Source organism: Hydractinia symbiolongicarpus, chromosome 2 (genome assembly GCF_029227915.1).
Source record: "Hydractinia symbiolongicarpus strain clone_291-10 chromosome 2, HSymV2.1, whole genome shotgun sequence".
Taxonomy (NCBI): Eukaryota; Metazoa; Cnidaria; class Hydrozoa; order Anthoathecata; family Hydractiniidae; genus Hydractinia; species Hydractinia symbiolongicarpus.
This window is the reverse complement of record NC_079876.1, coordinates 16173359-16187510: the sequence shown is the minus strand read 5'-3', so window position 1 is coordinate 16187510 and position 14152 is coordinate 16173359. Positions and strand designations below refer to the sequence as shown.

The 14152-nt window shown below is 28.9% G+C and overlaps 1 protein-coding gene across 2 annotated transcripts in view; it reads left to right on the top strand.

The window, feature by feature from the left end:
* The window catches only part of LOC130629666 (uncharacterized), a 64083-nt gene continuing 49931 nt past the window's right edge, over positions 1 to 14152 (top strand). The window contains exons 1-13 of one of the 2 annotated variants that reach the window (XM_057442947.1): positions 1 to 111; positions 239 to 459; positions 641 to 701; positions 772 to 1067; positions 1664 to 1805; positions 2273 to 2529; positions 3379 to 3511; positions 3713 to 3868; positions 4183 to 4355; positions 5074 to 5233; positions 12293 to 12637; positions 12752 to 12957; positions 14017 to 14083. In XM_057442947.1, the coding sequence (XP_057298930.1) occupies positions 57 to 111; positions 239 to 459; positions 641 to 701; positions 772 to 1067; positions 1664 to 1805; positions 2273 to 2529; positions 3379 to 3511; positions 3713 to 3868; positions 4183 to 4355; positions 5074 to 5233; positions 12293 to 12637; positions 12752 to 12957; positions 14017 to 14083 (2272 nt within the window). In that variant the 5' untranslated portion in view covers positions 1 to 56. Of the gene's footprint in view, positions 112 to 238; positions 460 to 640; positions 702 to 771; positions 1068 to 1663; positions 1806 to 2272; positions 2530 to 3375; positions 3512 to 3712; positions 3869 to 4182; positions 4356 to 5073; positions 5234 to 12292; positions 12638 to 12751; positions 12958 to 14016; positions 14084 to 14152 lie in introns of both variants that reach the window. The other variant, XM_057442946.1, reaches the window with a different exon arrangement.

Genomic DNA, 14152 nt, shown 5'->3' with positions numbered 1-14152 from the left:
TCTTTTTTGTAAATTGTAGAAAAGTATGACTTAGATTATGAGAAAAAGAAGCTGTGATGGTGTATATATCTTTATTTATCTTTGCTACATACACTGTCATATCAGTGGCAGGTAGGTCTTTTTAGCTTATTTTAGAGTCAACCATGGGCATGCTTGTTTTCTTACTTTTTTAATATGATTCTTGTAAAATATACATTGTTAATTCTATTTAGTTCTATTTTTGTTCTATTTTTTTTAGCCTTAGTTGCGCCTAGTAATTTCAAAAATGAAAATCAAAGTCAAACAAGCCTTACATTTTCGTGGCAACTTCCATCACGTGCTGCTGGAATAAACATTAACAAGTATTACATAGAATGTTCTAGAAGAAATGACAATGAAATTATATGTGCAGAGTTTTCTGGAAATCTAAGGAGAGGAACAGTCCATGGACTAGCTGTATACAGCAGTTATTCTTGCAAGGTTAAATAGTGTTGCACTGAGTATTATTAATTTTTTCTGTTAAAACTGTGTTTGAACCTTTGTTATTAAAACCACATTGTGTGGAATTCTAGTTTATTAGAAGGTGAAAGGTTTCCACAACACGCCGTGCTTTTAGTTGCAGTGATATGTGATACATGTTGTTTAAAGTATGATTTTTTAGATACAAGCTACATCAACAGGAAATTGGAGTGCGTCAGTTATCCAAAAAACATTGAAAGGAGGTTGGTATGCTTTGTAATATAAATTCTCCTAAATTATGAAAATATATTTGAATTATTTTGTTAATTTTAGCACCATGTTTGCAACCACTTGGGATGGAAAATAATTTAATACCTGATGGTCGATTGACTCCATCTGTTGCTTCTTCAAGTGATATGCAGATTTCTTCTGTCAGATTAAACAGTCCTTCCAAGTGGTGCAGTAGAAACGCTTTCATACAGATTGATTTGGGAATAATTATAACAATTACCGGTCTTGCAATACAGGGTGATACACCAGGTGTGACAAATGTGAACATCACGTATGGTATAAAGAGTCCAAGTGATTTAGTTGAGTTGTGGGAGGAAAGTGAGGGACAAGTAATAAGGGTAAGTTATTTTTCAATTCCAGTTTTATTTGCTTATTTTCACGGAACATTCCTTCTGTTAGTTTGTTTATGTTATTCTATTTTAACAAGGCTTTAATAAAAACAATTAAATTAATCTTTGATGTTTAATGGCAGTGTTTAACATTTATAACCAAAGCTTCCAAAATCAATAATTGCCTTAGAGAATAATTAGGTGTTAAAAGAATTTTAATAACATTAATTGACAAAGTACAGTTGCAGCTGTTAAAATGTAAACTAACCAGGCTCGAAATGGAGAGTAATCATTAAAACAGGCAAATGTTGTCTTGGTTGATCTACGTAGCATAGGTTACACTGTGGACAACAAATTTCAACGCTCATGCTGCTTTATAAGAATTTTCTCCTGGTATTTTTTTTATGGGATTTAAAAATCTAGTGTAATGTTTCCTTGATGATTGGATTATAAAATGATTAATGATACTGATTGTCTTCTTTGCTTTTTTCTAAACATTTTGTGTATAAATTCATTGTAACCTTTTAAAACCTAATTACCTTAACATACGTTGTATTTACGTAAGATAACGATTAACCTATTACTTTTTTGTGCATATTTAATAGAACTTTGCATATCCTGCAAGTAAATACACAAAACGACATTGGTTTGAGCAGGATGCATTTACTGTTCGTCATATTCGTATTTCTCCAGTTGTAACAAACAAAGTTGTGTGTTTGAAAATTGAATTATATGGATGTGCAGAAAGTAAGTTATTGATTTTAATCCTCTACATTTGTTTCAGTTGTCTATTTCCACATACTGTTGACTTTTTTAAACATTTTTCATTTTAAAACAAAATATAGCCCTTTCCAATAAAAGCGAAACATTTCTAGATTGATAATAATAAAGACGAAGTAAACCAATGAATTACTAATATAATAAAAATAGTTAATTTTTGATTTTAATAGTAAAGATTGGATGATTATTACTCATATTGTTGAAGGGCTAGCATAGAAAATTAAATTAAATTAATTTTTTTCTCAAAGAAATCATTCACAATTGATCTTTTTGGTTTTTGTTTATGGGACATTTTTTTCAGACCATTTTTTTTTAAATTTATATGTATGAGCGTTGGTGAATGGATTTTTTTGATATATTTGATTTCTTCTTGTTTGTATATCGCTACTATTTATTTCTGTTTTTCTAAAATCTTGATTTTTGATTGTATTTAGCATGTTCATCTTCAATCCAGTCAATATTATACCCGAAAATCAATGGCACAACTTCGCTGTTGCCACCAAATATTTATTCTTCTCGATCATGGTGTTCATCTACTCAAGGATTTTTACGATATCAGTTTGGTATGAAGATTATGTTAACTGGTATGCTAGTTCAAACTAGTGAAGCAAAATCAATACCTAATTTTAAAGTGCGTTATGGAGATTCTGTGAAGTATTTAAACTTTGTTAAAAGAGGAAAATCTGAAAAGGTATGATGTCAGTTTTTGTAAGAAATGCCTTGGTTAAGATAACTTAGTGCATATTTGATTAGTTTTGGTATTTTTTATTTAACTAACTTTTTTATCAAATTAAATCTAAATTTTTTTTTTGCCTAGGTATGTTTTTTTTTTATTTTGTGAATGCTAACATTCCCATATAAGCAGCATTCGACATCCAGTTCCTAAAATATATAATGATATGTAATTCGAGTGAATTTGTGATTTTTTTGTGGTTTTGAAAAAAACCCGCCAGTATGTAAGTGATTAATATTTGTTGTGCCAGACCAATAAATTCTGTCGTGCTACTTTGCATCATGTTTGAACAATATGCATTAACCAATGCAATTAAGTTTCAATAGAGAAACTTAACAGTGTAACACTCTAAACATTTCCAATTTTGTTCTATTTCTCCATATATATATATATATATATATATATATATATATATATATATATATATATATATATATATATATATATATATATATATATATATATATATATATATATATATATATATATATATATATATATATATATATATATATATATATATATATATATATATATATATATATATATATATATATATATATATATATATATATATATATATATATATATATATATATATATATATATATATATATATATATATATATATATATATATATATATATATATATATATATATATATATATATATATATATATATATATGTATTACCCAAACAGTGAACAATTTATTTGATTTAGCAAAAAATCTGTTTTAATATTATTATTATTATTATCAGTATTGATCGTATGAAGAGTGTTACTTACCATTTTGTTCTTTAGCAGTTTATTGCAAACAGTGCAAATAATTCTGTAATTACACATTGGTTTGACATTCCAATAATATGCAGTATTATTGATATCATCCCTCAACAAGGTGGAGGATGTATGAAGATTGGTTTTACTGGTTGTTTAACAAGTTAGTTGTTTCTGATTAAATAGTTTAAATACACACACTTACAAATTGTATGGATTGTGGATATATAAAGTTTTATAAAATAAGCTCAAACTTCTAAATGCATTTTGTTATGTATAGAGCCTCCACGCCAACTATCTACTTATTACAGAAAGTACTGATGATAAATTTGAAGGGAAACTTTTTTGCTACTATTCTGTTTAGGTTGTATGAATAAACTTGGAGTTGAAAGTGGAAAACCAGGAATAACTTTATCTGCATCTAGTTCCTATTTAAATGGAGATAAAACTTTAAGAACAGCTAATCTGCCAGATAATGCTCGATTAAATAGTCTTAAATATGCCTGGGCAAGAGCAACTGGTAAGTTATTATTTCTTAAGTCACTTCATATTTGGAAGCTTTCTTTTTTTACCATACTTTTTTTGATACATTTTGTTGTTTGTTGTTGATTTTGTATTTCTGTGGTCAGTTTAGAGATCTTGGCAAACAACATCTTTATGTTTAAAATACATTTCAACAGACAAAATGTTTATACATTACATTACTTCTTACCCATTCTTGACAGATAATAATAACTAACATACCTGATTTGTTTTGTTAATTTTAAATTTTTGCTTTTAAATATTTCATGATGGCCAATTTATTTTTTATATACTTTTATATACTGTGTTTAGGTGATCCAAACGTTTGGCTTCAAGTGTGCTTTAACGATACAAAATACATTTTTGGAGTTGCTCTGCAAGGTCTGGGTTATATATGGAATGATAGAATAAAAACCTACAAAATAAAATATGGATATAAAAATGATTCTGTCATTTATGATTACAAAATAAATAATATCGAACATGTGAGTAATGTATTCTGGTTTTAAAGTGCTTAAACTTATTATTTTTTTTGCACAAGTGTATATTTGTTTTAGCCCTGTTTGGTATGGAGAGCTAAAAATAAATTGATTATGTATGTTATAGTGACAAAAGTCATCATATAATCGACCGGAATATTAGTAATTACAGAACTGAATATTTGAATTTTCTATTGTCATGACGTCATAGTTCATTTTGTTACTTGTCAATCCAATTTGTCTTGATTGTGTAGTTACTGATATTAATGCGCATAAATATACCAAGTGTTACTCCGTGACAGCTACCAAGGTTCTCAAATATCGATTTTTTAAAAGGGTTTGAATTCTAATCGATTTTCATTTTCTTCGCAGAGAAATTGTTTGTCTTCATAACACCTGTAAATGTTTCTGATAATATCTTACATTCTTATAGTACTTTTTTTATTGACTAGTACTGTAAATAGTTTTAAAAAAGATAAAAAATGAGAATTTCCAATATGTTACGTTATCACTTCCTGTGATGACATATCAACACAAACATTTTGTCACTAATTAAGTCACAACATATTGATGCTTCTTTGTGCCAAATTTCGCCAATAAAAACCAAACAGATCAAAAGTTACAGTCCGTGAGCAGTTTATGCCCCCATGCTTACATGAATCAAAACGCCCCATACCAAATAGGCTTAAAGAGTTCACTTGGTATAGTTTTGGTTATTCTCCAGGTATTCACAGGGAGCAACAATAGATACAAAACACAACTAGCTACTCTTCCAACTATGTTAAAAGCGAAGTGCGTTAGGTTGCATGAAATGGATTGTAATAATAAAGTAAATGATGATCAAGGATGTGGTGGAAGATTGGAGATTATGGGATGTGATGGAGGTTTGTGTTATATAGTTTATGCTATCTATTTCTATCGTTACATTCGTTTCTTGTGTTTTAACAAGTTTACAAAAATGTTTATTTTGAATATTTGTTTTGTATTTGAACCTGTTTTTAGTATAAGTATCATGTATATATTTTTTCAATCCGTATTATTTCGATTTTAATTATTTCTAAATAAAGAAACATTTGTATATGCATATGCCAGAATATTTACTAAATTAAAAAAATCGCAAAACAGGGGATTTATTGTCTAATCATGTTACAGCCACATGAGGCAGTAACAATTAATAATAGTACCTGTTTACCCCTGTTTGTCTTGCGTATGTCGTATCAATCAAAAAGAAAAAACCAAGTGATATATTATATATTTTGTAGTCGTTTTCTCTGAATTAATTCTAAAAAACGTATTTTATACGAAGCATGGTTGTTCTCTATCTTCCATTTTTGTGTTCTTGGGCAGTGGTTGCTATTTTTATGAAACATCTATCGCATTTCGAATATAATTCCAATCCATAATGTAAACAACAAAGTCTTGTCGAGTATAAAAAATTGGCGTTAGAAATATTTAAAAAAGAAAATCATTTGAAAATATAGAAAATTAATTGGAAATCTATCAGACATTTGTATACATTTTCAACCCAATCTCTTTCGAACGAAGTGAATTTAAGTAATAGAAGTAAAAAAACTGATTGGAATTTTCTTCTGAGAACGCTTAGCTACCTACTGAGAAAGCCAAAAAAAAGCAGGTGTGTTATGAAAAGTATCTTGTCGATAGACGAACTTAAGTTTCCAACGATTTTTTATTCCTTTTAACTTATATCTAATTTCTTGTAGTGTCTGAGCTTCAACAGGTTTGCTTTCGCACATTTTTAATAAGAACATACTCTAAAAAATGGGTCAAACGTTAGGATTATGTCAACACTTGATTGTTTGTTTTAAGTATGAACATTTGTATGATGCACAGATTTTGATATATCAAGTAAACTAAACCTCTTTATTCGTCCAAAGGAACAATTGATCCATTACACGTAGTAGAATTTTTCATTAGCAAATTATAGGAAGTTTTATTTTATTAGGGCGTTATATATTTTTAGGCCATAGTCAGGCTAAAAATATGTTTATAATAATAAGGATAATATTTCTCAACAAGTTAAAAATATTGAGGCTGAAACGAAAAAATACTACCTCTTATTTTGTTCTTCATTTTGCATTTTAATTTTGTTGTTTATTTTTTTTGTGTGTCAGTGGGTTTCACAAACTCAAATTCTGCGTTGTACATTTTTGAAACACTTTGGTCTACTTTACATAGATTTAATGAGAGATACAGTGGATTCTTCCACGGGTATACAGTTATTAATAATAATAATAATAATATCTCACAGAGCAAATCACCACTTTGCTGTGAAAGCACAAACTTTGCCTGTGGATTTTTACTGTTGAAGGACTAGTTTATTTTGCTTTTTAAAACTTCCTTTGAGTGAAGGAAGTTTTATAAAGTTTATAAATTCTATAAAACTGTTTGTCTTAAAACATTTTTATTAACATTTTTGTTGGCTTAAAACAAGCTATGACAATAATAAGTTTGATATTACTACACAAGAAAAAATCAGCGCAAGTTAATTTTTTTACTATTCCTTTTTACAAAGAGCCTAATTATATGACCTCTGAATGACTTATTTAAAAAAAAAAAATAGTGAAAAACGTGGCTAAACTTCTTTTCGGTACGAGTAATTACTTTTCACTGTGATCGATTTTGTTAACATTATTGTGTAGGATATTAGGTGGGATATATGTGAAGTATACCAAGCGACTTAGAAATACTTTTATAATTTCAATACTAAGGAAGTAATAGTAAAAAAAAAATCAACAAAGAGAATAGAACATGTCTTTAGTTGACATGAACAAAAAGTTGACGATACTGAGTTTCATACAGCTTCCCCTAGTTTAAAATGGTTTCTGAGTCAATGCTAAAGATTTTTTTTAAAAAAAAGAAATTCCAATTATCAGCAAGCAGAAATGATATCTAGAAAAAAACAATAAAGCAACAACCTGGCCTCTTTTTATACAAGTTTTACCTAAAGAAACTTGAAATAGATAAAATAATGCTAGTTTGTTTATTTCTACTTAGGTAGTAAGATGATTATTGTACATTTTGTTTGCAAATGTGACCTAAGATACCATGTTTCATTTTAAATCTTAGACAAAAATTTAGTTTAGGTTCATCTTCTTGACAAAATGAACTACCTAGCTATTTTTTAACACACTGAATACAGTGAGTACATTTCAAAACTATCCTATATGCATTTATGAACTTGCAAATATGGCTGACACACTTTATTGTTGTTCTTCCTTTCATGATATTTAGCTAATTGCATTTTCATATTTTTCATATATTTTTTAGAACACTATCAAAAATTACAATAATGTTTGAAAATCTTGTGTTCTAAAACAGGCGTTTGTATCTTTGTTTGTTGCTATAACCAATTTCTTGTTATATTTTCCCTTGAAAAATATTCAAAACTAGCAGTATGCTAGTGAAAAAGTCCACTGAATCTCTCATTGAATCATATAAAGGATACTAAAGTGTTGCAAAAACACAGAACACAGTAATTTGAATTTTTAAAAGTCACATCTGCATTATTCCAAAATACCTACTGAAACAAAGGTCTAAAAATATAAGCGGATAAAAAAAAAGATAATATTATTAAAAAAGCAAAATATCCAACGAAGTTAAAGTTGTCCAACAACCATTAGGTAAAAATTTTGCAGGAATTTATTTTGCGAATTTAGAAAATTACAATTTTTTAAAACGAATTTTTTGCTTTAAATTTTTCTTTGCAATCTAGAAGAAATAAAAATTTTGAGTAAAGTAAATTTGGAGTTCTTAAAATGAAATAAAAGACGGTTTCATTTTTTTAACATCTTCAAATAAATTTCTATCAAAATCCTCTTCGCAGTCTGAATCATCTAAATCTACTCTTGTGATTGTAAATATTCCTCATCTGGTGGTGATTGATCTGCTAATTCATCTCCACCAACAAGAGTTGAAAAGTGGGCAAATAAATCTAATTCTAATTTTTTTGCTTTTTTTTGTTACCTATCACCAACGCATGTGTTAATGTCAGATTCACGCATAAATTTAAATAAAAAGAAAATAGTGGAAATAGATCTAACTGGCTAATGAAATTGAGTATTTTATTCTCTAACTGATTTCGTATTTACCACTTTTTAGTTTAGTTTAGTTATGTTGTCTCGCTCACTAAAAAATGTACTTAAAAATGACCATGTGAAATCGCTGGGAGACTGGGCCCGAAAACGACGGAATTTTTTATATATTTGATGTATAGGGGGACGAGGCGCAGAAATTGTATAGAAATCCTCTATACTCTCCACCATGCTTAAAATACGTATTTTTAGAAATAAGCAATTTGCAAATGCAAAACTGCATTTACAGGTGGAACAGACAATATATCATGAATTTAATAAGAATTAAGCAGATAATTTTGTGTTCTTTTTTTTATATTTTTAAAAAGCCTTTTCTGTTTTAAGATTCATTCTTCAGGTGCGTAAGTTTGAGTGATAAAAGATCTTTCACATTATTTAGTTATCCCCAACAATAGTTTATAATACAAAATATAAAGATTTCAGCTTATACAACAGCTTGCAGTGAAGTCTGATTCTACAAAAATTTGTTCTTTCAGTATATATATTGCATGTGGTCTATTTCCACAAAAGTTTCCACAAAATTTCAAAAAACAGCATTTTGCAACACAAATAATGTAAACTGACAACCATACTATCCTTTCATAGTTTTTTTTAACCCAAAGTCATAAACCAACGTATGTAAATTTCCAATCAATTGTCAAAAACCCCATGTAAAAAATCTTGCATTTTACATATAGCCTGGCAAAAGTTTAACGAGATATAGGAAACAACACAATAAAAAGTAATTTAACACACACACTTTAAATTCTATAAAATTCGTTTCACTTGTCATATTGTGGTCGCCTTGTAAAGTTTATAGGAAATGTGAAAAAACGATTCTCTATGGACTTCAAAAAGTCTTTAAAAAATTTGTAGCTAGCTTGTTCCATCATAATCTGTGCTCAAAGAAGAAGAGAAATTTGACTATAAAGGTAGGTATAGATAGCTAAAAAAAAGAAATAACAACATAACTCATAGGTTAGAGCTAGCTAAGCTGCGGGATGGAGCCTTAAAGCTAACATTAGCTAGCAGCTAACAGTAGCTAAGCCACCCAGTTAAGTATAAAACTGGGGAGACTAAGCTTGGTCTATAGCTAGATACTTATGCTTATTAAAACACATTATTAAGAGAAACAAAAGTAATGTAAAAATGATAAAAGAGAGTTCAACAAGCCAAGGTTTTTCGTTTGTCCACCAAATTAGTTTGTTATCCAGCTAAACAGCTTTAGATAGCATTTTAGGATAAATACAGTAGTTATGCACCAGGGTTCAGGTAAAATATAAAACTTTAACAATTTGGAGCTTTAAGGGATTTTTTTTGAGAATGCGAATGTGATTCTCCTTGACAATTTCTAGTGTACTACATGAAAAAGTAACGCGTTGCTTCGACTACATAAAAACGTAACGTCTAAATATGTTAAAGTTATTACTTTTTCTAAATTCCAATCCACTTGACACTGTGTAGCAAGCATTTTCTACTTCTAACTTTACTTTACTACTTCTAACTCGACTCTTCAGTTTGGAAGTAACTTTTTGTGGCTTTTAATTTTATTTTTCTACTTCTACTTCTTTGCTTGCACTTTTCTTTCTCTGAATCACTTTTTGCACTTTTTTCAAGACGAAGGGACCATTCGTTTGTTGTTGTTTTGTTTTTTGTTCGAGGGTAAACATTTTTCATGAGTTAGCCATTAAAATTATTTCAGCAAATCTAGTTTCTTCATTTTGATCAAGTAAACAAAGTAAACCAGCAGGCAAAATAGACATACTTTTTTCGGTGACTTCAAAGAAGATGTTGGCTACATCAAAGGAAAATAAACACATTCACTTTACCTGTTACAGACAGACACACTCTCCGTATTATTATAAGAGATATGTTTGATATTATTGTTACAATATCAGCACAGGTTAAAATTGTTAATAATAACACTCTAGAACAAAGTGCTTAGCTGCTGCTAAGCTGCTAAACTCTTATTCAGTAACAATGGAATGATTTTTATTGTTATGTATTTTGTTAGCATTGTGAAGGGGTTGCAGTATTGTTATGTAATATGTGGAGTATACCCAGCGACCTATAGATACTTTTCAAATTTTTTAAAGTAAATTAGTGATGGTAAGAAAATCAACCATACAGAATAGGACAGAGTATTTTGTTGATGTGTACAAAAAGTTGTTTGATACCCTCAACCATACTGAATTTGTACCTTAGTTTAAATTTTTTTAAATTCCTAGTAGAGAATTTTTTTCTAAAAAAAAGAAATCAAAATTATTAGCAAGCAGAAAATAATAGCTGGGCATTATGCGTAAGTAGCTCAAAAATGGTAGTATGTTTCACCATGCATGGCATAGTTGATTTTATTTTTATCAAACAACGCAGGAACTATAGTTTTGCAGAAGTTATGTTTGATTTTCAATCCTATTTGCAAAATTAGATTCAACAAAATTGTATTTGAGCGATTAAAAATAAGTTTTTAAAAATAGGCACATGCTAATAAATCGCAAAAATTATTTTCATATATATTTAAGAAAACTATTAAAAATAGCTATAATATTTGAAAATTGTGTATTTAAAACGGGTCTTGGTACCATGTGTTTTGTTAAAAATAATTTCTTGTTATAGTTTTTCTATAACAAGAAATTATGCGAAATTGTGCGAAATACGTATTTATGAAAATACAAAACGGTTTTTGTATTTCTAAAGAACAGCAAATTCAAAGTTTTGAAACAGAACTGTAGATATAAAGAAGTCGATGTAGTTTGTTTAACAAATAATAAAACGAAATCACAGAAGACGAAAAGTCACTGTAGTTTGCTTGAAAGCTATAAAAACACGTCCATGGGCAGCTAAGAAGTCAATGTTGTTCACTTAAAAACTACCAATAAAGAATTATAGAATTGTGAAGTGTTGCTGTAATTTGCTTAAAAACTCTTCTTGAACCTTACTTTTTTTGCCATACTTTTAAAATAATGAGAATACGGCAGCAGAAAGCCTAAAAATTGCAAATATTGTTTTAAGGAAGGAAAACGTGGCTATGGGGAGCTTACAAATTGCCATATTTTATTGATTAATTAAAAAAAAGCAGGTTGTTATAAAATAACCAATATGCCCTGGAGAAATGATTTAGCCGGGAATTTTAAACCCACCATTGACAAAAGCATTGAAAAGTTCAAAGGGTATTATTTTAACTTGGAAAGAGAGCAAATGGTTGCTTGTGGGTATATTCTTTGAAATGTACGAGATTGTATTTGGTTGTAACAACTGCAACATACCAATACTTCATGTGTTTCTTACTTCTTCTTTCTTACTGTAACATCTTATATAATAATAGGAAGTGTTAGTGACGGTCATAGCGAATGTGTTTATTTTCTTTTGAAGTCGCCAAAATTTTCTTTAAAGTCACCGAAAAAATTATGTCCATTTTGCTACTCGGTTTTACTTTGTGTACATCACGTTATAAAAACGACTCAATTTGATTTGCTGAGATAAATTTATTGGCTAACTTTCAAAAACGGTGTCCTCTTGCCACCAAAAAAACACAAAAGAACAATCCCTTTGTCTTGAAAAAAGTTAATAAAATAGTTCAAAAAAGCATATTTAAAAAAAAGCGACCAAGTGAAGAAGTAGAAAGGTGAAGTTGAAAGTGAGAAGTGGAGCTAGAGGTAAAGTTAAAAGTAGAAAATAAAGGCTAGAGTTTAAATTGGATTTAAAATCAATAATAGTAAGAACTTTGATATTTTTAGACTTTTGGTTTTTATGCTGCTTGAGCAAGCAGACTTACATTTTCCAGGAAAAGCTTCTTAACAGCCTGCGTGACATTTATTATGCCTTATGGATGTTCTGTCATGTTATTTTCAGATAAACTTCCTAACGTTGTGATGACGAGAGTAAACAACAGCTTACAATGTGCAGCATATGGTACACATCCAAATATACAATGGAGTGTGAATAACAAAATCATCACAAATGATGGAAATTATACAATTGCTGACAAAAGAAACCAAAATGCAACTACATTATATAAATCATTGCTTACGTTTAAGAAGGATATTAACAATTTTTTAATGAAGTTTGGCAATTGCAATGTTAACGAAAATGGAATGTTTAAGTGTACCAAAGAATATGCATGTGCATATCAGTATATGTATCAAAATACTCTTGTTCCTGTAAAAACAACTGTTAATCTTACATGGTCATTCCCAGGTTTGACATCCTAGATATGCTTAGCTACCAAGAATAACTTATGATCAGGTTCCTACTAATGTGCTTCTTTCATATTTTTCCTATATTCTTATAATAAATATGCCTTATTTTTAGCCCTCAAGACATTTTCAGCTGCTCTTCAGAAAACAACTTCAATTACTTTTTCATGGATCCCAAACGAAAAGAAATATATAACAAAATATAAAATTCAGTGTTGTCGACTTAATTGTAGAGAAATGGTTGTTACATATGATATACCAAAGATAAACACATCTGCAACAGTTAATGAATTAACGTCTTATACAAGTTATGAATGCAAGGTAATTTGTTTTCATTCGTATTAGCATGTCTTATAAGAAAATTTAATTATTGATTTAGGTTGAAAAAATAAAAAAATACCATTCTAGTCAAGACTTTGCGTCACATGGCAGATATAGCGGTACAAGATAAATGTATTTTTATGAGAGTTTGTTAATTCTTTATTAGTTAAATAATTCAACATAGCAGTAGTGGTCTTATTGCCTTCATTTAGTGTTTTTGTACCTATTTTGAATATCAAAAATACAAAATATGCATACAAAGAAGTTTATTGACTTGAAAGTTAATATTGGTTTGTTTAAGATTTATCAGTGGTTAAAAACGTTCATATTCTCTGAAAATGTAGATACACAAATTGCCCAGATAAAAGAGACTATCCAAAATGTGATTCTGTGCTTTTAATTTATCTATGGCATTTCCCTTGTTTTGAGTAATACAAATGCACGGATTTGGATATTGAATATGTACTATATTCAATATCCAAATCCGTGCATTTGACAGAGGTCACTACTCTATTTATGGGTGTGATTCCATTAGCGCTTTTAATTTATCCCCCCCCCTCTCACCTTTCAAAAAGCTCACAGGCAGACATACAACAGTAATCCTAATTTTTCTTTGGTGTGACTGACAACACTTTAACAAATTTTGGTCTACCTAGATTTTTTTAAAAAAAACACAGAAAAACCTGGAAATCAGAAAATTTAGGAAAGCCAAAAATCTTTTTAACACAATCTGTTTTTTAAGAAGAAATATTTTTTAAAAATAGTTGTGGTTTACACAACAATCAGGCAAATTTAGTTAACTTGTACAACATTAACAGTTAGTGAGAAAATTTGCGCTTGTTAAGGTTATTAACATCAAACCCAGGTATTAAATTACGGAAAAAAGAAATTTCTGTTTTTTTAGGCCATTGGTGACATTATCAGGATTTAATTTCTGTATACCTTTGCTACCTATCAAAGTTAATTTTAAAACATGACAAAACAACATTTTATTAATTAAAATAAAAATATTGCACTAAGTTGTTTCAAAATCAGAATGCCAATGAAATTTATATTTAGGTGAAAATTTTCACTGCTTCAGGAGAGACATGGAGTGAGTCAGTTATAGCAACAACATCAAAAGGAGGTTTGTATTTTTTAAATTACTGCAGTTTTTTAAATGCAAAATTTCTTTTTTTTATTTCTTCAACTATGT